This window comes from Scardinius erythrophthalmus, assembly GCF_964197995.2.
Source record: "Scardinius erythrophthalmus genome assembly, chromosome: 18".
NCBI classification, from domain to species: domain Eukaryota; kingdom Metazoa; phylum Chordata; class Actinopteri; order Cypriniformes; family Leuciscidae; genus Scardinius; species Scardinius erythrophthalmus.
Window position 1 is genome coordinate 39,300,080 of NC_138238.1, and position 25,625 is coordinate 39,325,704.

General features: G+C 40.5%; 2 protein-coding genes across 15 annotated transcripts in view; one reads left to right on the top strand and one right to left on the bottom strand.

Annotated features, from left to right (window-relative positions):
- LOC308707076 (myosin phosphatase Rho interacting protein) overlaps positions 1-1,181 on the bottom strand; it is a 69,642-nt gene extending 68,461 nt beyond the window's left edge. For all 12 annotated transcript variants that reach the window (XR_014032127.1, XM_081393191.1, XM_081393183.1 and 9 more), the window contains exon 1: positions 278-1,181. Coding sequence is in view for 11 of the 12 variants with exons in the window: in XM_081393191.1 (XP_081249317.1) it covers positions 278-400 (123 nt within the window). In the remaining variant the exon portion in view is untranslated. The remainder of the gene's footprint in view (positions 1-277) is intronic.
- A 1,458-nt stretch (positions 1,182-2,639) lies between these two features.
- Positions 2,640-21,715, top strand: dhrs7cb (dehydrogenase/reductase (SDR family) member 7Cb). Of its 3 annotated transcripts, none has more exons than XM_081393210.1 (7): positions 2,640-2,816; positions 3,588-3,744; positions 8,053-8,165; positions 10,080-10,290; positions 10,917-11,009; positions 17,947-18,132; positions 20,661-21,715. In XM_081393210.1, the coding sequence occupies exons 2-7, from the start codon at positions 3,591-3,593 to the stop codon at positions 20,867-20,869; spliced, it is 966 nt and encodes a 321-aa protein (XP_081249336.1). In that variant the 5' UTR covers positions 2,640-2,816; positions 3,588-3,590; the 3' UTR covers positions 20,870-21,715. The 3 variants fall into 3 exon arrangements, with proteins under 3 accessions (XP_081249336.1, XP_081249337.1, XP_081249338.1); XM_081393211.1 differs by having other exon boundaries at positions 3,528-3,744; positions 20,661-21,691; XM_081393212.1 differs by having other exon boundaries at positions 2,681-2,816; positions 3,591-3,744; positions 20,661-21,691.
- Positions 21,716-25,625: the final 3,910 nt, after the last annotated feature.

Consider the following 25,625-nt stretch of genomic DNA (forward strand, 5'->3'; position numbering starts at 1 on the left):
CATAGTTATGGCAAATCTAAATTGTCATACTAAGTCATATTTTTACTGGCATGGATTATGAGAATAAAATTGAAATAGAGAAAAATCATAAATTCAGTTTAATTTCGATTTAATATGTAACCATTTCGAATTTTCATCTCCTATAAATCATAACGTAGTATATCATAATTTCACCCTTTTATCATGATTATGAACTATTTTCTAATACGGGCTTCCATAATTCGCTTGTTCCCAGAAGGAATTCGAAGTGAAGCGAGTGACTGAAGCGCGTTCACACCTGATTGAGATCCTGGTCCGTCAGCAGATGCAGTTCTCGAGGCTTGAAGCAGTTCTGACATTTGCTTTTGTTGAAAATGTTCGCTTGAAATTTCCTACACGTGTTTTCCTTCGCGCTCGACATCGTATCCCTCTATTCGTGCGCGTCTCAAAATCCCAACAGCGAAAAGGAGGAGGCAGAAGACAGTAATAATCCCGATGCTCTTTCATCCGATTCTTGACATGCAAAACATGATCAGCAGCTTTTTTACACCTGGATATCTCCTTTCTTTGCTGACTAGTCCAACAGCAGCAGCAGAATGTGTGTAGTTTAACGTTATATAAGCAGATCTCTAGTTAATGATGTGGTTGAGTTCATGGCCTGCCTCACAAAGCGACTCTCTAATCTCATTTCTGCGCGAATCAATGCTGGAATTGTGCAAGCGGTAAACAAAGCGATTATTTCACGTGTTCCTCAGGGAAAATTAAACTGGATCCTCTAGGAGGTGATGAAAAATAACGGAAAAACTGGAGGTATATCCTGGTTTTAAATCCCAAAGGCAAATTCTCTCCCCGGCTCGAAGTTTAACGTTAGTTAGCGCCAGTTAACGTTAGCTCGCTAATCAAGCCTCTCCCGCTGCTCGTTTAGCGGAGCTTTAAAAATCCCTCTGTTCGGTGAACCTGACATTTTATCCTCCTCCGGTTCCGTACATGTCTTCTCTCAGACGTTACGGCTCCATGGTCTGCGATAAACGCCTGGTTTAAAGGGTTTTCCAGGGCGAACAGGGTCTGTTTTCTCTCCCCTCAGCCGCGCTCGAGCTTTCCCAATGGAGGGAGGTCGCGAGCCGCTGCTGGAATTTCTTCTGATCTCGCGAGAGTTCGGAGCGCGAGAGCAGGACTGATCTCCAGATGTCCACCCTGTGGCCACTACTGAGTGAGCATGGAGGACTTTTCCCTCAAAAGCGCACAGAAGTCATGATAATGACATCAACATTTAATTTATGAGGAAAATATTGAAATTGTGACATACTAAATCCTAAATATGTGAATTTAAAAAAATCAAAAACTGTCTAAATTAGGGCTTTTTATTTTGTCATAATTTCACTTTTCATCTCATGAATATAACTTAGCAAGTCAGTTTTGAGAATAATGACTCTTTTGCTTTTTGTCATAATTTCTACTTTTATAAGTCAAAAGTGACTTTTTAAGACATAATTTCGAAATGTTGTCTCATAATTTTTACTTTGCATTGTATAATTTTTACTTTTTATGTTATAATTAGGACTATTTAAGTCATAGTTTCGACTTTCAAATGTGATAATTATGACTTTAAGTCGACTTTTTTTCTCATAATAAACTTAGTATTTCATCATTTTTGTCATACTTCACAAGTCATATTACTTAGAAAGTCATAATTTCGACTTTTTAGGTCATACTGTCTACTTTTTGTGACATAATTTTGACTTTAAGTCATAATCTCTCATAATTATGCCAGCATTATATAATATAGATTTTTTTATGTCATAATTATGACTTTTTGTCTCGTAATTCTTTTGTCATAATTTCGACCTTTATATATCATGATTGACTTAAGTCATACCTGTAGCTAATATCGAATTTTGTCTCATAATATACTTTGCATTATATAATTTTTACTTTTATGTTATAATTAGGACTATTTAAGTCATAGTTTCAACTTTTCATCTCATCCTTATGTCTTAGTGTGTCATAATTATGATTTACCAAAGTGTAAAATTCAGAGGAATATACATTAAGATGGGATCTGGAGTAAAAAAGAAAAAATAATATACAATTATGCAAATCAAAAATGGAAACCTTTAATTTTCTATAAAGACCTATACTGAGACTAAACATTTTCGCAAAGCTTCATCTTCGCAGATTACACATTCACATCAGTCATTTCAATACAATATAATATTTGATGAAATATTTCTTATTAGAAAGTATTTGATGCATGCATTTTCACAACCAAAAATACTAATTAAACTGAACATTAATTTCTTTTTAATATGGTTTGATCTTTCTTGAGTTCTGAATATATATATATATATATATATATATATATATATATATATATATATATATATATATATATATATATATATATATATATATATATATATATATATATATATATATATATATGCATTTAACAATATTTTTCATATGCATTATCAATTTAAAAAATGTAACACAACTAACCCTAAACCATAACCCTATAACTCCTAAACTCCCATAAACTCCTAACCATAACCCTAGTAAGTAAATGTTTCTACTGAAGGACGGCTTGAAATAATGTGTTTCTACATGAAGTCAGTGGTGTGTGTGATGGACTGCATGCCTCTCCACATGCCTCCAGTGTTCACACACACACACACACACACACACACACTCACACACACACGCGAGCTATTAAAAGAGCCGTGATCCTGTGGACGAGGTTCCCGGCTGAATGAACGGAGGACAACAGGCTTGAGTCTGTTAAAACGGAAAACAACACACATTTACACTGAACACTGGCTTAACTCTTCACGCACACTGTAAGTACACTGAAAATAACACAGATTACGGTGGCCTGCGAGGCTTCCTGCGCTTGACACTCTATATACCTCAGCATTTCAGTCTGTGACTCTGCTTGCGTTCCACTGGGAAATGTTCTGGTAAAATGCAGCTTGTTGGTTAAATCACGGCATGCAGCGACGAGGAACATCTATTCTCTTCATGCATGTCCAAATATGAGCTTCTTCTGTGTGTCGGTGTGATATTTATAGAGCATGTCCTCAGACACACTGTACTGGAAGTACTGACACATGCTACTGTATATACACACAGAACTACTGTTCAGCTTTATGCGATTGTTAACAATCATTTCTCAAAACAAAAGCATTTCATGTTTAGAGGCACTTGGTCAACATTCAGAACTGTGCCGTTAATATGCGCATGAGACAGAAACGAAAAGCCATAACTTTAGTGGGAACACTTTACAATAAGGTTCATTAGTTAACATTATTAACTACCTTAGTTTTTTATGTCATAATTTAGACTTTTATACTCCATAATTGTCTAAGTTTTCATTTTTATGTCATGATTATGATAAAAGTCATGACTTTTATGGCCTTTTGTCTTAGTGTGTCATCATAAATAATAATCATAATCATTATCATGATTTACCAAAGCATAAAATTCAGAGAAATATACATTAAGATGGGCCTTTTATGTTCCCTAAGAAACCTTTTATATTCCACATATAGGCCTGTATTCTAAAGTGTGTGAAGCGGTGCATGCGTTGAGGAGTGTGTGTCGTCCTGCAGAAGATGGGTGTCCCGTCTGTGATGGTCCTGCCGCTGCTGATCGTGCTGTTCGCAGGGGTTTACTACGTCTACAACGAGGTCCTGCGCTTCATGTCCAAGTCCACGGTGCGGAACAAAGTGGTGGTGATCACAGACGCTGTGTCCGGGATGGGGAGTGGTAATGTGCTTTATTAATCACTTATTCACTGCAAAATTAAACAAAGCCAGTATAAACTGGACTTTTGATGGCTCTGATTCCGCAAAAGTAAAGGGTCCAAAAAGGGTGTTTTCAAAAATGACTGATTTCAGTTAAATTAATGTACTATATTTTAGTTTGATAATGTCTCTTATTTAATGTTTGGTATTTTTAGGGGATTTTGCTGTACTAAAGTATATTTATGCCGTAGCTATAATCCATTTTATTCACTTTTTGAGGATTGACCTGAATATTTAATTTCCAATTTTAAACGGTCTTGAATCTTGAATGCTTCGGATCACAGACTGAAGTTTGATCTCTTTGTAAAGAAGAGACTCGGCAGATTATTGCTGAAGTGAAAAGGTTTTAAAAAGTGAACTTAAAAAGTTATAGAATTTTATGTTCATTTTGATGTAAAATGCACAAAAATATCAAATTTTCATATGAAATATATATATATATATATATTCCAAAACACGTTTTACTCTAAAACTGTGAGACAAAGTTGTTCCAAATTTGAGGTTGAAACTGCATCTGTCAGGGTTCAGCCTCATCTGTGTTGTCTTTGTTTCATGTCTCTGTGTTGTGTTGTGTGTCAGCACATTTCTCTATGTTTGTTTATGTTTGTTTATGTTTGTCCTGCTCTTGTTCGCCTCCTTGTTTCCCGTTACGTCCCCTTGTTTAGTCCTCATTTGCTTGATTGTTTTCACCTGATCCTCATGTGGTGTGTGTGTGTATGTGTATGTGTGTGTGTGTGTGTGTGTGTGTGTGTGTGTGTGTGTGTGTGTGTGTGTGTGTGTGTGTGTGTTATTGCTCAGCTTGTCAGTCAGTTATAGCTTTGTATTTATTTTCTTTTGTTGTTTTTTTCAGTCTTTTCTTTGTTCCTGATTTTTATTCTAGTCAAATCCTAGTCTTTATTTTGCTCTAGTTCTTCCAAGCTTTGGTTCACCTCTTGTTTTTGCTTTTGTGAACTAATCTTTTATTTATTTTCTCTTTAGCTTGTCTTCAAGGTTGCAGTCTTGTTTTATTTCTTTGTTTACAAGTTCCAGTTATTCATTTATATAACTTATTTTATTTTATTTTATTTATCTGAATCCTGACAATCTCTGTTCAAAGTGTGCGTTCTCGAGCACCAAACACTGTCGTGTGAATGAACGGCCAGAACGCATTAAACGTTTCTGTTTTCTGTTAAAATGTCGTGTTAGCGGCCGCTAAGTTAATAACTAATGATCTTTGCAATGGAAGTGAATCAATCAAAACTAACTTTATCTGGACAATAACTTTATTCTAGATCTGCTGTAAAGCCTAAACACTCTCTGTTACTGTAATCTCCTGTTATCACTGTAAAGCTGCTGTGAAACATCTATAGTGTTAAAGCGCTGTATAAATGAAGGAGACGCGACTTTCTCAAAAAATGATCTTTCAGTGAGATACCAAACACTTCCACTAGAGGAAATTCGTCTCCATTAGTTTCCAATGTGCTGATATTTTGACAGAGAACAATACAAGTGACATTTTTTTTAGCGTCCATTTAACCTTTTTTACACAATGTCCATGAATTGTTTTTTGTGTGTTTAAAACCTTTACCAAGTTTTGTACCATTACGATGAAAAAAAAAAAAAAAAAAAAAAAAAAAAAAATATATATATATATATATATATATATATATATATATATATATATATATATATATATATATATATATATATATTTTCACAATTTTTCACAAATGACCAAAGAGCACCGGAGGGTTATGGACATTTTAATAATTTAACCTTTTGTGGAAATTCTCCTTGGATGGTTCTTTAATTAAGGAAAGAACCTTTATTATAATAAATGTAAGAGATAGTAATAGTATGGTTACACCTTGTAATAATTTCAATTAGTAAGTTTTATAAGTATTTTATGATGTACAGTAAAAATGTTCCGGGAACACAGAACGCAGAGGTCGGCTTCAGTCACCATTCACTTTCAGTTCATCTTATGAACACAACAGTAGTGAATGGTGACTGAGATTGTCACATCTCCTTTGACGGTGGACTATATAAGAGTTATATAGAGAATGTTTTATAATATCTTTTGGAGATATATTTTCTGTACAATAAAAATGTGCAGTGAGCATGGAGTGTCAGTCTTTAAAAATGGCAAATAACCACTAAAAAAGCAATGAAAAGTAGCGTGTATGGCTTGTGCACAATATTCAAAGCCTTTAGTTATTCACAGAAAATGTTGTGTTTCACAAATTTCATAACGTCACCATCAGTGACAACAAACACCATTGTTTATCATGTCTTGTAACTGAACAGGCTTTTTTAATGCTACATTTTTTGTCGTTTTTGGTCATAAAGTGGCATTTGTAACAATTTGATATTTTTTGTTAATGTTTTTATGGAAGTTATTATAAAGTGTTCAAGTATTATGATCAAAGCATGTTATTCAGAGTAAGCTTGCGTTCACAATGTTCTATACAGTGTGATAGTGTGCATTTTTTTTCTTTTTTTAAAGTAAGTTACATAAAAAGGTTGATCGGTCAGGCTAGTTGGTCAAAAACAGGGGCTTTAAGTTTATGCAACTGTACAGAGAGCAAAGACCTGAAAGAGAGCGGTTTCAGATTATCAGAGAGAGCAGACCACACAAAGCACTGGACTGATAAGAGTCCACACACACACACACACACACACACACGAAACGAGCAGATAACACCTTTATCGTGTTTTTGCTCATCCTCCATTCTTTCTGTATCTTTAGCATCTACTTTTAAAGGTTTACATTTGTTAACATCAGTTAGCTACATTAGTTACCACAAACTAACAGTTAAAAACACTTTTAAAGCATTTATTAAGCACTGTAACAAAGATATTGCTCATGTATTGTCTCCCAGTTGATGTTGTATGGTCAGTGTGAGCAGACATTGATAGACAAAGTTTGGTGTCAATATGACAAAGCGTTGCAGAGTTACAGCCTCAGATTTATCAGAGTTATTCAAAAACGATTTAGTCAATCAAAAAGATTTTAATAAATTGTTGCCAGCATGGTCTGAAGATGATCTGGGACAATTTTTGGTGAAAATCGGACCAATAGTCTAAGAGTTAGAAAAAGTTAGAAAAAAGTCTTTTTTTTCATTTCTCCTGACCAGTAGGTGGCGCTGTGCCGAAACGATGCATGTAGCCTCAGGTCATGCTTATGATGACATGTACCAACATTCGTCTCAATACGCTGAAGCGTTGCAGAAATATAACCTCGAATCCAATTTGGCGAGCTTATTGTCAAATCCGTTGGCTTGTTACTCGATAACGGTTGGGTTATTAAAAATCTTTTAACAACTTTGTGCCAGCATGGTCTGAAGATGATCTGAGCCAGTTTTATTTAAAAAAAAAAAAGGTTTATCTGAAGATTCAAAATGGTGGAAACATTTTCATGATGGAAATTTAGTTTCTAGCCCTTATGGTTCAAAAGTTCTTAGCATAATGACAAAATTCACATTCAGGAGATATAAGCATTCAAAACTTACAGTCTCTCACTTCAGCTTCTCATAACATCTTCTGTCCAATCAAATGCTCTCTAGAATGTAAAGCTCCGCCCCCTATGCTACACCACCTGACCAAAGCGACCGTCACAGAGCCATATGTGTTAGAGATGTGTGTTCGGTTGCTCAAACGCTCGAGTTTTACTCCGTTTATCAACTGTACGTTGGTTAAGAATGAAATGGCTAGAATTTATTCACATCTCTACTATTGAATCCAACCTATCGGATTCACTTCCATGGCGCTGTCAGTCTGTGAGGGAAAATAAATGCTATTGGCTGTTTGAAAAGGGGGAGGGGCCTATCAATATGCCCCGCCTTTGCTTGCTGTTTCAGTGGAAATTATATCAACGCATTAAACTAAGCTGCGCGTTACAAGACACTTAAGTGGGACTTTAAATAAATAAATAATTATATGTTTTATTTATATAGCACCTTTCAAGAACCCAAGCACACTTTACATAATATTGACAGTTACAAATATACAATCAGGATAATAACATGAACAGGCAGACAGACAGTGATCATATTACGTACAAAAGAAAACAAAAGTAAGGCATGCATGGATCTGAAATCTAAAGTAATTAGACCCAGACATCAACATAGTGTCGGCCCAGATCCGGCCCAGGTCCGGTACGCATGGAGTCCACATGTGGGCCGACACTATGTTGATGTCTGAGGAGCCAGTGGTTCCAGGTTGTTGGAGTGTGTGCTCTGTGTTCTCCATGTTTTCTCCTCTGATTGTCTGTTGGTCTGCTGTTGTTCAGAGTGTGCCAGACTGTTCCACGCCGGCGGGGCGAGGCTGGTTCTGTGCGGGCCCAGCTGGGACAAGCTCGAGTCTCTGTACGACTCGCTGAGCAGTGGATCAGACCCCAGTAAAGTGAGTATAAAGTACAGCACAGAACTCAGTCTTAAAGGGACAGTTCACCCATGATTTACTCGCCCTCATCCTAAGTGTATATGACATTCTTCTGTCAGACGAACACAATCAGAGTTATATTAAAAAATGTCCTGGCTCTTCCAAGTTGAGTTTAGACTGAAGTGGAACCCGTATGTTCGTTTCGCCGGAAGCTAGTTATTTTAGTCAATAAAGTTTTAAATATGGATATTTTTCTTATATTTTCACAAACGCGTGGCTTCACTTCAGAAGGCCTTTATTACCCCGCCAAAGACTGTGGAGCACTTTATGATGGATAGATGCACTTTTATGATGGACAGATGCACTTTTATGATGGACAGATGCACTTTTATGATGGACAGATGCACTTTTATGATGGATAGATGCACTTTTATGATGGACAGATGCACTTTTATGATGGACAGATGCACTTTTATGATGGATAGATGCACTTTTATGATGGACAGATGCACTTTTATGATGGACAGATGCACTTTTATGATGGACAGATGCACTTTATGATGGATAGATGCACTTTTATGATGGACAGATGCACTTTTATGATGGACAGATGCACTTTTATGATGGATAGATGCACTTTTATGATGGATAGATGCACTTTTATGATGGACAGATGCACTTTTATGATGGACAGATGCACTTTTATGATGGACAGATGCACTTTTATGATGGACAGATGCACTTTTATAATGGACAGATGCACTTTTATGATGGACAGATGCAATTTTTATAATGGATAGATGCACTTTTATAATGGATAGATGCACTTTTATGGACTTCAAAATAGAAACAGCAATTCACAGCCATTATAAAGCTTGAAAGAGCCAGGACATTTTCTAATATAACTCTGATTGTATTCGTCTGAAAGAAGAATGTCATATACACCTAGGATGACTTGAGGGTGAGTAAATCATTTTTGGGTGAACAAACCCTAAAACATCAGACCCGAAGCACATAAACGGCTTCACATTCTCTCTTTGATCACGCAGTCTCTTCACTTTCAGGGTTTTTCTAGTTCAAACCGTGTGTCTCGGTCAGCGTTTCTTCCTCTGTCATGAACAATGGCAGGATTTCCTGACAGCTGAACGTCCACAAGTCTCTTGAAACGCTGTTCCTCTTCACTGCATCACAAACAACACGTTGAACATTTATTTTTGCCAGAATCATACTACCACAAGCAATGGTTACACTTTGAAATGCTATTAAAGAGTAAAACCTATTAAATTATGACTGCAGTGTATAAAGACATTATTCATTAAAAGCACTCACTGCTAATATGATCAAAGAACAGCAGAAAATAATTTTGCTCCAGTAAAGATATATAAATATTTACAAAAACAAGTATTTTCATTTTTTAAGTTTATAATATATATATATTTTTTTTCCTCTTTCTTCTTCTTCTTTGAACTAAGTTTGCTGTTTGTTGAACTCTCTCTCTCTCTCTCTCTCTCTCTCTCTCTCTATATATATATATATATATACCGTATGTTGTAAACTTAATATATTTAATTAAACATACGATTAATTAAATATATATAATAAATAAAATAGGCTATATTTTAAAAGTAATTCAAGTATATTCAATATATATATATACATATATCACTGTACAAAAGTTTGGGGTTGGTAATATTTTTTAATGTTTTGAAAGAAGCTGCTTCTGAAGTCTCTTATTTGAACAAAAATACAGTACAAAACAGCAATATTGTGAAATTTTGTGAACCGTTTTCTATTTTGATATTTTCAAATTTTAAAAATGTAATTTGTTATTGAAAGTTTTATTTCTTATATTACTGACCCCAAAGATATTTCTAAGATAATTACAATTCAAAGATAATCTGGTTTCCTACTCTATCTATCCTCCCTGTTTCCCAGACTTTCACACCGAAGCTGGTTCTGCTGGACTTCAGCGATACGGAGAGCCTCTCGGACTCAATCGCGGAGATCTGCGAGTGTTACGGGTGTGTGGACGTGCTGATCTGCAACAGCAGCATGAAGGTCAAAGCACCCGTGCAGGATCTCTCCCTAGAGATGGACAAGACCGTCATGGACGTCAACTACTTCGGGCCCATCACGCTGGCCAAAGGTACACGGTAAAACATGATCGTGATTTTAACGGTAAAAGACTGTAGAAATGCTACGGTGAAAAACTGTTAATTGGTTAACAGAAAGTTTACGGTGAATAACTGTGATAGATCTAACCATATACATGTAATGTAATTTTACAGTAAAATACCATTAAATTTACAGCTTTTGGAAGTGAAATAAGAACGTCATTTTTAAAATTTTATGTGTTGCCATGATGGTGTTTAGTGTGTGTGAATGAGACTGTTCAGCTTCTATATATTTTAATATTAACTTTCTTGTGGAAAAGCTACTTGTGATGAGCTTTGATTGATCATGTGACTCTCATCTCCGCTGTGATTGGTGGTTGTCAGTGTATTACAATGGTACAAAACAGATATAAGTACTTCAACAGGTCGGTAAATTAACATTATATCAGATGGTGAAATACGGTAAATTTAAGTTACGTCTGTAAAACCTAAAATGTTGGTACCGTATTTTTACCGTAAATTTCTGGAAACCACAGCTGCCGTGTTTTTTTACCATAAATTTAACTGTATTTTTGTTTACAGTGTAGAGCGAGGAACGTGGCCAGCGTTTACTGGTGGTGGAAAGGATGATAAAAAGAGCTGCTTGTTTTTGTTGCAGGCGTCCTACCATTGATGATCACCAGACGGACGGGTCAGTTTGTGTTGGTCAACAGCATCCAAGGGAAACTGGCTCTTCCATTCCGAACCTGCTGTAAGAGTCACTGCACAGAAACACCGTTTACATGAAGCGTTGATGATGGTTTTGCTGGTAGAGTCTTTCCTTAAAGTCCCCCTGTAGGCAATCATTTATCCCTTAAAACTCATCTTTGATCACCAAAATGACATATTTACAAGTTTTTTCCTTGAAAAAACGTACTCGGTTACTAACGTAACCTCGGTTCTCTCTAGAAGAGGGAACGAGTACTGCGTTTTGCTAAAAACGCTATGGGAAAAGTCTCTTTTCGCGAAAACACTGAAGCAAAAAATTATCCTTAATTTTCATATATGTAAAACGCGTTGCGGCAGCAGCAGACAGCTGAAGCAAGACGGCTTGTCTGCTCATTGGCTGCTCTGCGGCAACTGCATAAGCCTATCGAGCGCAGGCTGATGCAACATCAGGCCAATGAGGGCGCTTCGCGCCCTTCTCGTCACTTCCCGCCGAAACGGGCGTGGCTTATCCCTATAAAAGGAGCTCGAAAAGGCTGATTCACTCAATTTTGATCGCTGAAGCGAACCAGAGCAAACCAAACGCACGGCAGGGAACGCAGTACTCGTTCCCTCTTCTAGAGAGAACCGAGGTTACGTTAGTAACCGAGTACGTTCTCTTACGAGAGTTCTCTCGTACTGCGTTTTGCTAAAAACGCTATGGGAACCCCTTGCAAAACGCCGTGCGTGCCGGGACAAAAAACACCAATCACCGGAAGCCAGTTCAGGCATACAGTGCATAATCACCGGATAGACTCACACAGAGTCAGGGAATAAGGGAGGAAGCCTAAATTCCCTAAACTAAAGCGTCCGTGGGCTACATTACCTCACGGGGAAAGTCTAAAGACGAAAGGGGGTTCCCTTCGTCCTTATATAGACATGTCCTAAGACACGAATACGTCATCACATAGCCAGGGCAGGGAGCCTGCACTAATGCGGGAAAACATGGGTCTTACGTAGTTTGCCCAGTAGAATCGGCAGCGCATAGCGCCTGTAGGCAGATTACACTGACAAAAGCCTAGCCTGCAGGGCGGGAACTTCTAGGTTATAAAACCTAATAAATGTAGACGGAGAGGCCCAGCCTGCCGCCATACATATATCTTGTAAGGGAATCCCGCTAGACCAAGCCCACGAGGAAGCAACGCCTCTCGTGGAGTGCGCTCTAACTCCCAACGGGCATTGAATGCCTTTGGCAGTATGAGCCAGTGCTATGGCGTCAACTATCCATCTGGATAGACTCTGTTTCGACACAGCCGTTCCTCTGGAACGACCGCTGAACGAGACAAAGAGCTGCTCTGTCTGTCTGAAGGCAGCAGAGCGGGATACATAAGTTCTTAAAGCCCTAACTGGGCAAAGAAACCTCGAGTCCCCCTCCTCACTTGACGCCGGCAGGGCAGCCAGGGAAATAACCTGAGCCCGAAAAGGCGTATTGAGGGATTTCGGCACATAGCCGTGCTTAGGTTTGAGTATGACCTTAGAGTCATTAGGACCAAATTCCAAGCACGACGGGCTCACAGAGAGCGCGTGCAGGTCGCCTATGCGCTTCACTGAAGCGAGAGCCATCAAAAACACTGTTTTAAGAGATAAGTGTTTGAGGCTGATAGACTGAATAGGCTCAAACGGGGCACTCTTCATAGCCGCCAGGACTGTAGAAAGGTCCCAAATAGGGACTGAAGGAGGTCTGGGCGGATTCAGTCTCCTGGCTCCCCTGAGGAAGCGGATGACTAAATCATTCTTTCCCAGTGACTGACCTAGCGCTGAACCAGAGAACGCTGAGATAGCCGCCACATACACTTTAAGCGTGGAAGGGGATCTGCCCTTATCCAACAGCTCTTGCAAGAAGGAGAGCACCTCCGTTACCTCACATTCGAGGGGTGAAAAACTCCGAGCCGTACACCAGCTAGAGAAAACCGACCACTTCGAAGCATAGAGCCGCCGGGTCGACGGCGCTCTAGCCTCAGTGATGGTATTTAAGACTCCCCCTGTGAGACCAACGGATATCCGTTGAGTGCCCACACATGAAGGGACCACAACTCCGGGTGTGGGTGCCAAATCGAGCCCAAGGCTTGCGAGAGGAGGTCTCTCCTCACCGGCACTGGCCATGGAGCGATGTCTGCTAACTGCATCAGAGCCGGAAACCACGCCTGGTTGTCCCAGAACGGTGCCACAAGCAGTATTGGGCATTTTGTTTCCCTGATCCGTTCCAGCACCTGTGGCAGGAGTGAGACGGGGGGGAACGCATACAGCGGGCAGCGCGGCCACGTTCGGGACAGCGCGCTGCTGGTCTTTGAAAAGAACACGGGGCAGTGAGCGTTTTCGTGGGACGCGAATAGGTCCACCTCCGCTCTGCCAAATCTCTCCCATAACAGCCGGACTGTTTGTGGGTGTAGAGACCACTCTCCTGGGGGAATGTTGTTCCTGGACAGTCTGTCCGGGCCCACATTCCGAAGTCCGGGCACATGCACTGCTCTCAGCGAGCGTAAGTTGTGCTGAGCCCATATTAGGAGGCGTTTCGCCAGTCTGTACAGGGACGCTGATTTCAGACCGCCCTGGCGATTTATATAGGACACTACCGCCATATTGTCCGAACGGACTATGACATGTCGGTCCATGATGTAGGGACAAAAACGCGTCAGCGCGTTGTGTACTGCCATCATTTCCAGGCAGTTTATGTGTTGGAGCTTTTCTCGTTCCGACCACAGGCCGAAGCACGGTCTGCCCTCGAGCAGCGCTCCCCATCCCGAGGTGGATGCGTCTGTCGACACCATCATAACCTTCGAGGAAGTCCCCAGGCTTACACCTAACCGGTACCAGTCGTTCGCCAACCAAGGTACCAGGGCTGTGACACAGTCCTGATTGACCTTGAGGCGCAATCGACCGTTTACCCATGCTCCGCGCGGTACCCGTGCTTTCAGCCAGAACTGCAGCGGGCGCATGCGGAGCAAGCCCAACTGGAGAACTGATGATGCTGAGGCCATAAGACCCAGCATCCTTTGAAACTTCCTGAGCGGGGTTAAAGCGCCGCAGCGGAAAGACTTCGCCGCGCTCTGAACACTCAGCGCGCGCTGTGGCGACAGCTGTGCTGTCATAGACAGTGAGTCCAGAACTACCCCCAGAAACGAAATCGTTTGACCGGGGATCAGTGAACTCTTCACCCAATTGACCGTGATACCCAGATTCTCGAGGTGATCGAGTAAAATGGCTCTGTGCTCTAAGAGCTGAGATCGTGATTGGGCTAGGATTAACCAGTCGTCCAAATAGTTCAGCACTCTCATGCCTCCGTTTCTGAGAGGGGCGAGCGCTGCGTCCATGCACTTCGTAAACGTGCGAGGTGCCAGGGACAAGCCGAAAGGCAGGACTGTATACTGGTATGTCTGACCTTCGAAGGCGAATCTCAAGTATTGCCTGTGGTTCGACGCTATTTGTATTTGAAAATACGCGTCCTTCAGATCTATCGATATGAACCAGTCTTCTCGGCGAACCTGCGCGAGAATTTTGCTGGTCGAGAGCATTTTGAAACTGCGTTTCACTAATACTCTGTTCAGTCGTCTTAGATCCAGAATAGGTCTGATACCGCCGTCCTTTTTGGGGACTAGAAAGTATCTGCTGTACATCCCCTGTTCGCTTTGCGCACGGGGAACGCATTCTATCGCCCCCTTGCTTATCAGTTTTGATATTTCGGCGCGAAGTAGGTGTGCTACTTTCAACGGCACCGAAGTTTCGACGCGCGCTGTAAAGCGTGGAGGGCGTCGAAAAAACTGTAGCGAGAAGCCTTTCTTTATAATGCCTAAGACCCAGTCCGAAACCCCTGGAAGCGCTGCCCATGCTTCTGCATGGTTGGCTAAGGGCCGGATACGGAGCTCGCTCTGATCGCCGTGCGACAGAGGTGCTACGGGACTCGCAAACGTAGGCGATTCGCCTGTGGCATTCGAGGCAGGGGGCGCGCTTGGTACAGCGGGCGGAACGCTCGCCCTCGACCCCACAACAGTGTTTAGCTGAGTGAGGGAGGGCTGCGAGAGTCCCGTGGGACTCATGTGTGCAAGTACATGTGGGCTGAGAGCGGGCACATATACTAATTTGGGCGCGCCGCCTGTGCTGGCAGCGCGCGCGCTCACAGGTCTCGCTTTTACGGAGAGCCTGTGATCTGATAGACATAGTGTTTGTGGGCACTGGGCAGTGGGCACTTTTACTATGTTGGAAGCGCAATCGAACTGAGTCGATTTTATTCGCGCGAGCCCTAAGTGTAGGGCTGTGCTTGTGTGTAACGATGGGCACGGGGGGGTGGGCATCGATACTACATTTATAGCACCATCGGCCGTGGCCGGGACACCAGAAATCACACTCGTTTTGGGATATATCTGGGTAGCCGTGAAAACGGCTTTTGTGTGCAGGCAAGCGGGCAGAAGAACAGGCTTGCGCTCTGCAGATAGCACTGGAACAGCCGCGAATCTTGGGGCTGAAACAGCGAGGCGCTTGGGTGAGAGGCCGGCCGCAACGGGACTCACACACCTGCGCTTTCCTAGTGGTGCTAGGATTTCTTCGGAACCTCAGGTTTCACCACAATCCTCGGTCGCGGCCCGGCAGGGCGCCGGGCGGCTGATCGAGAGCGGGGTCTCGCGCTGCGCTGTTGCGGCTGCTGCGAAGATGAGGCCGAAGTCGGGGGCTGAGGCTGAGAGCTCCGCGGGGTCCGTCTTCCACGACTCGCCGCCGAACCAGAGCGCTTCGGAAGGAAGTGCTTGAAGGCTTGGGACGTTTTCTGGGCCTCGGTAAATCTCTCCACGAACTCGGAGAGAGAAGAACCGAAGAGGCCAGCGGAAGACAGCGGGGCATCGAGAAACGCTGTGCGCTCGGAATCCGCCATCTCCGTGAGCGTTAGCCACAAGTGCCTTTCAGCGACAGTAGCGGAAGCCATACACCGTCCCATTGCTTGCGCGGCAGCCTTGGTAGCTCGGAGCGTAAGGTCCGAAGCACTCCTTAGATCCGCCAAACAGACAGCATCAGGTCCCATCTCATCCAACTTACGGAGGAGATCTCCCTGGAAGATCTGTAAGGTAGCCATGGTGTGTAACGCTGACGCTGCTTGCCCAGCAGAGGAGAAAATTCTCGCGAGCAGTGATGACGTCATGCGGCAGGCTTTCGAAGGCAACACCGCTTTAGTCCGCCGTCCAGCAGAGGGCGGGCAAAGGTGTGTCGCTATCGCCTGTTCCACCGGCGGCAGAGAGAGGTAGCCTCGGTCTTTGGCATTATCCAGCGAGGAAAATGCAGGCGACACAGATGAGCGCGTCCGCGCAGAGTAGGGCGCGTTCCAGGCCTTCGCAACTTCTTCATGTAGCTCAGGAAGAAAAGGAGCGGGCTTTGATTCTGGAGAAGAGCGCTCACCGGGGAGGAAGCTACCATCTAGCCGGGTGCGAGAGGGGGGCTCCGGTGCAGACCACTCGAGGCCGAGGCTCGTCGCGGCCAGCGCGAGTATCCGCATGAGCTCCGTCTCGATGCTGGCTCTCACCGAGGGCTTTTGGGCAGGAGGCGCGGGATCCTCAGAGACCGCCCAATCCTCGCTGTCCGAAGCCAGGAGAGAACAGGAATCCTTATCCGCCGACGCGGCCTCTGAAACGGCTCCCTCAGATGAAGCGGCGGCAGACTGCGGGCGCTGAGCATCGGGGAGTGATTCGAGCGAGGCCGGTGAAGCTAGCGGGCGAACCGGCGAGCTAAGTCGGGCTGGAGCGGGTTCCGGGATCCGCTGCGAGCGCCGTTTCTTCCGGCGCGGCATCGCGGCGGTGAATGCAGGCTTCGCGAAGGATGCCAGGCGGGTCCTCAGAGCCACCATCGGCAAAAGCTCGCAGTGAGGGCAGCCGCCGTCAGCGAGCGCGAGCGCTGCATGGTCTTCACCGAGGCAGGAAACACAGATGAGGTGGTTGTCTCCCTCGGCGAGTGGGGCTCTGCACGAGCCGCAAGAAGGCATCTTGAAAAAGACGCAGCTCTTTTAGGGGGTGAGTGTACTGAAACACCACACGCACACACAGAAAAACAGAGCAATAATGAAAGGATATGATGCGTCGGAAAGCGCAGTAGGTACGGCTGTAGAAGGCGGCGTTGGCCAGCAGCTTCGAGGGCACGTCCCGCTGAGATGCTTGCTTCGACGACGCTTGCTTCCGTGATCCAGCGATGCGTGTGCTCCGCTGAAGAGAACAAAATTGAGTGAATCAGCCTTTTCGAGCTCCTTTTATAGGGATAAGCCACGCCCGTTTCGGCGGGAAGTGACGAGAAGGGCGCGAAGCGCCCTCATTGGCCTGATGTTGCATCAGCCTGCGCTCGATAGGCTTATGCAGTTGCCGCAGAGCAGCCAATGAGCAGACAAGCCGTCTTGCTTCAGCTGTCTGCTGCTGCCGCAACGCGTTTTACATATATGAAAATTAAGGATAATTTTTTGCTTCAGTGTTTTCGCGAAAAGAGACTTTTCCCATAGCGTTTTTAGCAAAACGCAGTACGAGAGAACTCTCGTAAGAGAACATTCTTGATGCCTTAAAATATCTTGAATGTAACTCAACACCCTTGCCTCATTTGGTATAAATAGGGTTCTATGAATATGCAAATGAGCCCCGCCTCCGCTCAGAGATCCACTGGTTGACGATCACACGTTGATCTGATTGGTTACAAGGTAGTTTGTGACGTCAGAAACACCAGCGATTTCAAAGCGTGTTTTTGAGACTGTCTTTGGTTCACTGCAGTTTTAAGGAGGAAATACTCAGCAATGCTGTCGACTTATGAACTTACACATGGTTTGTCTTAAAGCGTATTAAAAACACCATATAGACACATAAATTACATTAAAAGATATTCTGATTCAAGATTACCAAGAACATTAATGATGTGCACAGATAAATCATTTATAATAAACACTGCAATATTCCATAAAAATAAAAAGAATGCTCAAATGTGTGTTGAAGACGCTGCCTCCAAGCATGCGGTCCAGGCGTTCTTTGACTGTCTGAGAGCAGAGGTGGAGGAGTTCGGGATCTCCGTCAGCACCATCAGCCACACCTTCATTAACGCCACGCCCACTGAGGCCACGCCCACTGAGGCCACCGAAGCCCCGCCCACCAAAGCCACGCCCACCAACCCCCTCTGGGCCTGTGAGTAAAGCATCCGTCACTGACTCACTGTCGAGCAGCAGCAGGAACACACAATTACCTGGAGTTAGTTGTTCAGTTTGTAAAGTAAGAATGCTGGCATACACCCTTGGGTACACCTGGTTCCTGACGCACCTTTGCTGAAAGTGAACAGTATTTGAGTCACGCACCTTCTGTTGGTTACACACCCTCAAAAACCCAGTGAACAAGAATATAAGGGATCATTACGAGTGTTGCAGTTAGAAGTGATTCATGATCTTCATTGAAGTATGTAGGAAAAAATGTGTGTATATGAAGAGTTCAGATGCAAAAGCCTCTAAGTGCCATCTGAAATTTTCTTCTAGAATGATCATTTTTATCAAGCTTGTATATTTAAGTTCAGTAATTTCACTTAAATGACAACTAATAGGTCATTTTCATTGCCATTTAAGTGAAATTACTGAACATAAATATACAGGCTTGATAAAAATGATCATTCTAGAAGAAAATTTCAGATGGCACTTAGAGGCTTTTCCATCTGAACTCTTCATATATATATATATATATATATATATATATATATATATATATATATGAAGAGTTACACACACACACACACACACACACACACACACACACACACACACACACACGTTTTCCTGAATACAGTAGATATGCAATATATATATATATACACACACACACACATTTTTTTTCCTGCATACTTCAATGAAAATTATATGTATTATATGTATAGTAATTATATATATATATATATAGAGCCTATATAAAATCATGAAAAACTGGAAAAATAAATATATGAAGACATTTTTTATTATCAAATCCCTAAAAAATGGTACATGACAAAATTTGAGCATAAAAAAAAATCATGTTCAGAACCTTTGGTATTTGAAAATGTATTTGTCATTGAATCATTCAAGCAAGAGATTCGTTCAAAAACACTGATTCATCCAGTAACGAAACAAGTATTTATGAGTGAGTCATTGAATCATTCACTCAAACTGATTTAAAAAAAATAATTAAATTAAATCAAATCAAATAAATATTTTTTTAAATAAACTTCAGCAACTAACATTTTGTCAGAACCTCTAGTAAATTGAATGTTATTTTGTTTAGTAGTCCGGGAGAATCGTGATCTCTATTTCATGCAGAATCGTGCGGCTCTACTCGTTTACTTCATCACTGGCAGATATTGTCACTTGATTTAAGTACAACTCTGCAAGATTACACAAAATTACATTTATATTAAAGATACTTTCTTTGAAAACAAGTCTAAATCTTATTCACTGTTGTTTCTCGAGTAAATTTATCTTATTTATGGATTTTAATTAAATATTGCCACTTGAAATAAAATACACATTAACTTAAATATAAAAAAAATGAAAAGACATTTTATTTAATCTAGTTATCAAAATATGTCTTATTTTCATTTATATTCAATAAAAATGAAGGCTGTGTTTTGGAATGAAGCCACTGACTGTGATTTGTTTCAAATGTCGCAAGTAGGGGAGCGCGGGGCTAGTTGTCACACACTTGTTTTAAATACTTCCACACATGCTAGCATGACGAAACTTGGTGTATTTACTAGTTGCCATATCAACACTATATAGAGAAAAATTTGCGCCAAAATGTTTTTTTTTTTTTTTTGGAAGATATTCATAGACATTTATTAAATAGCAAAAGTAAATTTCTTACTTAAGTTAATTTTTCATCTAATTTTTTTGTGTTTATTTAAAATAAGACAAATCTGATATTATTTTAATCTCCAATATGTTATTTACCTGTTGAGAGTTCTTTAATGCTTCGCTAACTAGCAGAAGACACTAGCAGGGTTTAAATCCCAGTTGTGCAGGCGGGGCATGTTGTCACACTGCGTTACAATGTGCCCCTATTAGAAATATGCTATTATATTCTATACTTTTATTAATTCTATTGAGAAAACATGAGAAAAGTGTGAATAAAGACAATAGAGAGTCAATGTTCAGAAATGACTAATTAATTATTTGTTTTGAATGTTGTATAGCTGTGTTTTCATGTGTTCAAAACTAAAAAATGAGTTTATATTTAATTATTAAAAAATGCCATGAAAAAGTTAATAATTGTATTTTATTTAGAAAATATTTTAGTTTGTCTTGTATATTTTTTTTATTAGATCAGATAACATTTTAAGCTGTCATATGGCCATATTACAATGTACCCCACCTATGGGGCATGTTGTCACATTTCTCTTCCATTCTTTCGGGGTATATCCAGAAAAAAGTATATACTGTATTAATAAAACAAAACCACATAATTGTACTAGACATGTGGGAAATTAATGTGGGAAAAAATAAATACTATGAACCATAAGTAGATTTACACAAACTGTGAAAGTCAAAAAGCGTTACTTTGTGCCCCGATCTCCCCTATATAAATATTTTGTGTGTAAGCAGTTGAAATGCCTTTGGTCCTCTGAGACGGTAAAGTGCGACACCTGTATGGCAGCTTTGGCATTTCTTGCCAACACACACACACACTCTGATGTGTTTCAGATATCTACAGCTGGCTGAACACCCACGGCGTGAGTCCCGGTAGTCTGGCGCGTGAGATCGAGAGGACGGTGAACCGGCACAAGCGCGAGGTGCTGCTCGCGCACCCGATCCCGTGGCTCGCGCTGATGACGCGCGCGCTGATGCCCGGATGCTTCTTCGCGGTGGCGTCCGCGGGCGTGAGGGACGCAGCCGCCGAGCAGCTCAAGTAGACGGAGGAGGGTCTGCTCATGATAAAGCAAGGCACTACAGGTCAATAGAGGAAAGATTTAAAGGGGTGGTTGATTGTGATTTCTAAATTAAGTTAGTGTGTAATGTTGTAGTTATCTCCACATCAGCTTCATAAATTCATCAGCTAACCATTCAGAAATGTCCTGTTGCTTCTACATGTTGTCACTTCTTCTTGAGTCTCTCCATCTTTCTGACTCCAGTTTGAACATAAAAGGCTAAAAGTTTTTGAATTTTTCAGTGTGTGTCTGTGTAAGGTGATCCTAATAACACACACACACACACACACACAAGCTCTTGAAGCTCCGCCCACTGTGCCAGGAGCAGCAGCTCATTTGCATTTAAAGGGACAGACAAAAAAAGTGACCCTCAAAAAGTGACCATTTTAACATGCTATATAAAAATATCTGTGGGGTATTTAGAGTTAAAACTTCACACACACACTCTGAGGACACCAGAGACTTATTTTACATCTTGTGAAAAGGGCATTATACCACCCCTTTAAATGACAGATCGCACCGTACTTTCACGGCTCATTAAATGCTATGTTTAAATATTTAAATGAGGCATTATCTAATTAAATATGCACTCATTTGCATACATGAAGCCAGGTTCATAATTGGTCTATTCGTAAAATCATGTTATATAAATCAGGCGAATGATGTATAAACAAACTTTCAGAATATAGATATGAATAAAACTGTGTGTAAAGATGCTATGTGGAGATTTCTGACTCAAACTCAATGCCTTTAAAGATTGAAATCTACAGCCGCTAAGAGATAAAGTGCAATAAAAGAAACACTTAAATGTGTATTTGGATGTTTAATTTCCACTTGTCTGAAAGAAGGTGTTTGTGTGTGTGTGTGTGTGTGTGTGTGTGTGTGTGTGTGTGTGTGTGTGTGTGTGTGTGTCTGTGAGAAAATGTGTGTGTGTGTGTGTGTGTGTGTGTGTGTGTGTGTGTGTGTGTGTGTGTGTGTGTGTGTGTGTGTGTGTGTGTGTGTGTGTGTGTGTGTGTGTGTGTGTGTGTGTCTGTGAGAAAATGTGTGTGTGTGTGTGTGTGTGTGTGTGTGTGTGTGTGTGTGTGTGTGTGTGTGTGTGAGAGTGAGTGAGTGTGTGTGTGAGAGTGTGTGTGTGTGTGTGTGTGTGTGTGTGTGTGTGTGTGTGTGTGTGTGTGTCTGTGAGAAAATGTGTGTGTGTGTGTGTGTGTGTGTGTGTCTGTGAGAAAATGTGTGTTTGTGTGTGTGTGTGTGTGTGTGTGTGTGTGTGAGTGAGTGAGTGAGTGAGTGAGTGAGTGAGTGAGTGAGTGAGTGAGTGAGTGAGTGAGTGAGTGAGTGAGTGAGAGAGTGTGTGTGTGTGTGTGTGTGTGTGTGAGTGAGTGAGTGAGTGAGTGAGTGAGTGAGTGAGTGAGTGAGTGAGTGAGTGAGTGAGTGAGTGAGTGAGTGAGTGAGTGAGAGAGTGTGTGTGTGTGTGTGTGTGTGTGTGTGTGTGTGTGTGTGTGGAGGACCTCAAAACTGAGTCTCGCTTAAAAAAACCTTTATTTCACATTTTTTAGATGAAATTTTAGAAATGCTTTTTTAATCTGGGCATTTAATGCAACATTCTTCACCTGAAACAAACTTTAATTGAAATACAGATTTAAACAATAAAGCTTGTGCTGTGACATTAGTTCAGTGGTATTCTATAACAACTGCCCTCTTGAATGCTTTAAACAATATAAGTTTTAATGTAATACCCACCTTAAAATAGTAGAATATAAATCTGTGTGCATGTCTTAATCCCAGCCATCCAGTGACAATTCAGGGAAACTTTCTCCCATTCATCTTAACCTGAGTCCCCTGTTCACTATGAAGGGCTCATTATCAGCCCTACAGGCCGTCAGAGGAAGCACCAGCACTGCTGTCCTGCAGAGGGCAGTAGAGCCACACACACACACACACACACACACACACACACACACACACACACTGATGAATCAATGACACACAACCACTCAACAACATGTGCTTGATGAGGCGGACTGGAACTCACTGCGTCAGGCTTTCATAAGGAATATCAATAATGCATGCGATACATGTCCATTATATAATTTAACTGTGTTATTGCCATACATAAGGGACATTTAAAACACAAAAAACAAGGTTTATTGTATTATGATTTAATAGACAGTCAACTGCAAGTATTTGAGTATTGTTGGAATGAGAAAATTGTTAATGTCTAAAGTAAAACAAATGATCTACAGTACCAGTCAAAAGTTTGGAAACATTACTATTTTTAATGCTTTTGCAAGAAGTCTCTTATGCTCATCAAGCCTGCAGTTAAAAACTAAAAAAAAACTAAAAAAACAGTAATATTATGAAATATTATTACAATTTTAAATAATGGTTCTCTTTTTTAATATACTTTAAAATGTAATTTATTTTTGTGATGCAAAGCTGAATTTTCATCAGCAAGTACTCCAGTCTTTGGTGTCTTATGATCCTTCAGAAATCATTCTAATATGCTGATTTATGATCAATGTTGGAAACAGTTGTGCTGCTTAATATTTTTTTTAATAACCTGAGATACTTTTTTCAGGATAATTTGATGAATAAAAAGTTAAAAAGAACTGTATTTATTTAGAATAGAAATCTTTTGTAACAATATACACTACCGTTCAAAAGTTTGGGAACAATAACTATTTTTTTTTTTTAAGAAATTAGTACTTTAATTCAACAAGGATGCGTTAAATTGATAAAAGGTGATGGTAACGATTTATATTGTTAGAAATGTTTTTATTTGGAATAAATGCTGTTTTTATGAATAAATGCTGTTTTTATGAATAAATGCTGTTAACGTTTTACTCATCAATGAATCCTGAAAAAAGTATTCCAAAAAAATATATTAAACAGCACAACTGTTTCCATCACTGATAATAACTGAGTATCAAATCATCATTTTAGAATGATTTCTGAAGGATCATTAGACACCAAAGACTGGAGTACTTGCTGATGAAAATTCAGCTTTGCATCACAAAAATAAATTACATTTTAAAGTATATTAAAAAAGAGAATCATTATTTTAAATTGTAATAATATTTCATAATATTACTGTTTTTTTTTTTTGTTTTTTTTTACTGCAGGCTTGATGAGCATAAGAGACTTCTTGCAAAAGCATTAAAAATAGTAATGTTTCCAAACTTTTGACTGGTACTGTACATATTTATATTATGACTATTTTTGCCAACTATTTTTATTTTTCAAACTGATTTACTGTTTAAATCAGAGAAGCCTTATATAGTCCATTTAATGGCAGGTGATGATAATAACTTTCCCCATGTGAGACTGCATGCATTGGGGCATGTTGTCACATCATGTTTTATGAACAGTATTTCTTGTTCTGAGAAATATCGGTGCAAATATCCAAAATGTTTTTTTTGTAGACAAGACTTTAATGTATGTGCCAATATAGAAATTCCGTGACTATATAGTAAAACGTGAATATAGTAAAACGTGACAACTTGCCCCCCTACACAACACTGTAAAAAATATGTTTATATGATGAATTTAATTTAATTTTAAGCAAAGTTATACAAGATTCAAGAATGTTTTTTTTTATTAAAATATTTCAGTTTAATGTCATTTAAGTTGAAATAAATTAAACATCCAAGTTGATTGTACTTGAAAATTTAAGGCAGCAACTTTTTTTTTTTACAGTGAACTAACAAAAATATGTTTTAATGACGTTTTTTAACATTCCTATTAAGTATGAATGTCCAGTTAAAAAAAAAAAAATGTTTTCTTGGTTATGTGAACATTCCATTGTATCATTCCTCAAACATTAATGAAATGTTACTTTAGAATCTTTTATTTACAAATTGGGCAAAAGAAAAAAAAGAGGGGTATCAGATTCAGAAGGGGGTATTGCCTTTTTTAACTCTTTATTAACCAAACTACCTAAACTAAAAGAAAAGAAAACAAGAGTACAGCAAAATAAGCTAACTCCCTTACTAACATCAACAGGAGAAAAAGTCAAATTCAAAATAAATGGCACCCTCCTCCCTACTAACCCACAAATAAAGAAATAAATGATTAACTAGCAAATTTCATATAAACTAAGATTAATTAACCATGCAATAAATAATCATTTAAGTTAACTCACTTCTGCATTTTAAGTCTCAAAATGCTAATACTAATGAGAGAAAACTACTTCAGTAAGTAGAACACAACATGAGGTAGAGACACACTATCAGCTCCTGGCTTCAGCAGAACACCAGGTCTGGGGTTGAAGACGAGACCTCAAAGCACCACCAACACGGTGGTCCAGAACTCATTGCTGAGACAGTTAAATGTGTTAGACATGCGAGTTAAGAACACCAATAGATTATGGTCTGTATAAAACAAAATGGGGCTATAACTTCCACCCAGATAAACTTCAAATTTTTGAAGGGCTAGTAACAGAGCTAGAGCTTCCTTCTCAATTACACTGTAATTTCACTGACACTAAGTGAATTTCTTTGAGAAAAAAGATACAGGATGGTCAATACAGGATGGTGCTGCTCCTGCAGCGCTGGCATCAACCTGTAGTTTGAAAGGCTGTGAGAAATTAGGAGCAGAGAGAACAGGTGCAGTACAGAGGAGATCTTTGGCAGCATTGAATGCATCCATGCACTCTGGAGTCCACACAAACTTCTTGGATGCACTCAGAAGATCAGTGAGAGGAGAAACAATAGCAGCAAAATTCTTGCAAAAGCTGCGGTAGTAG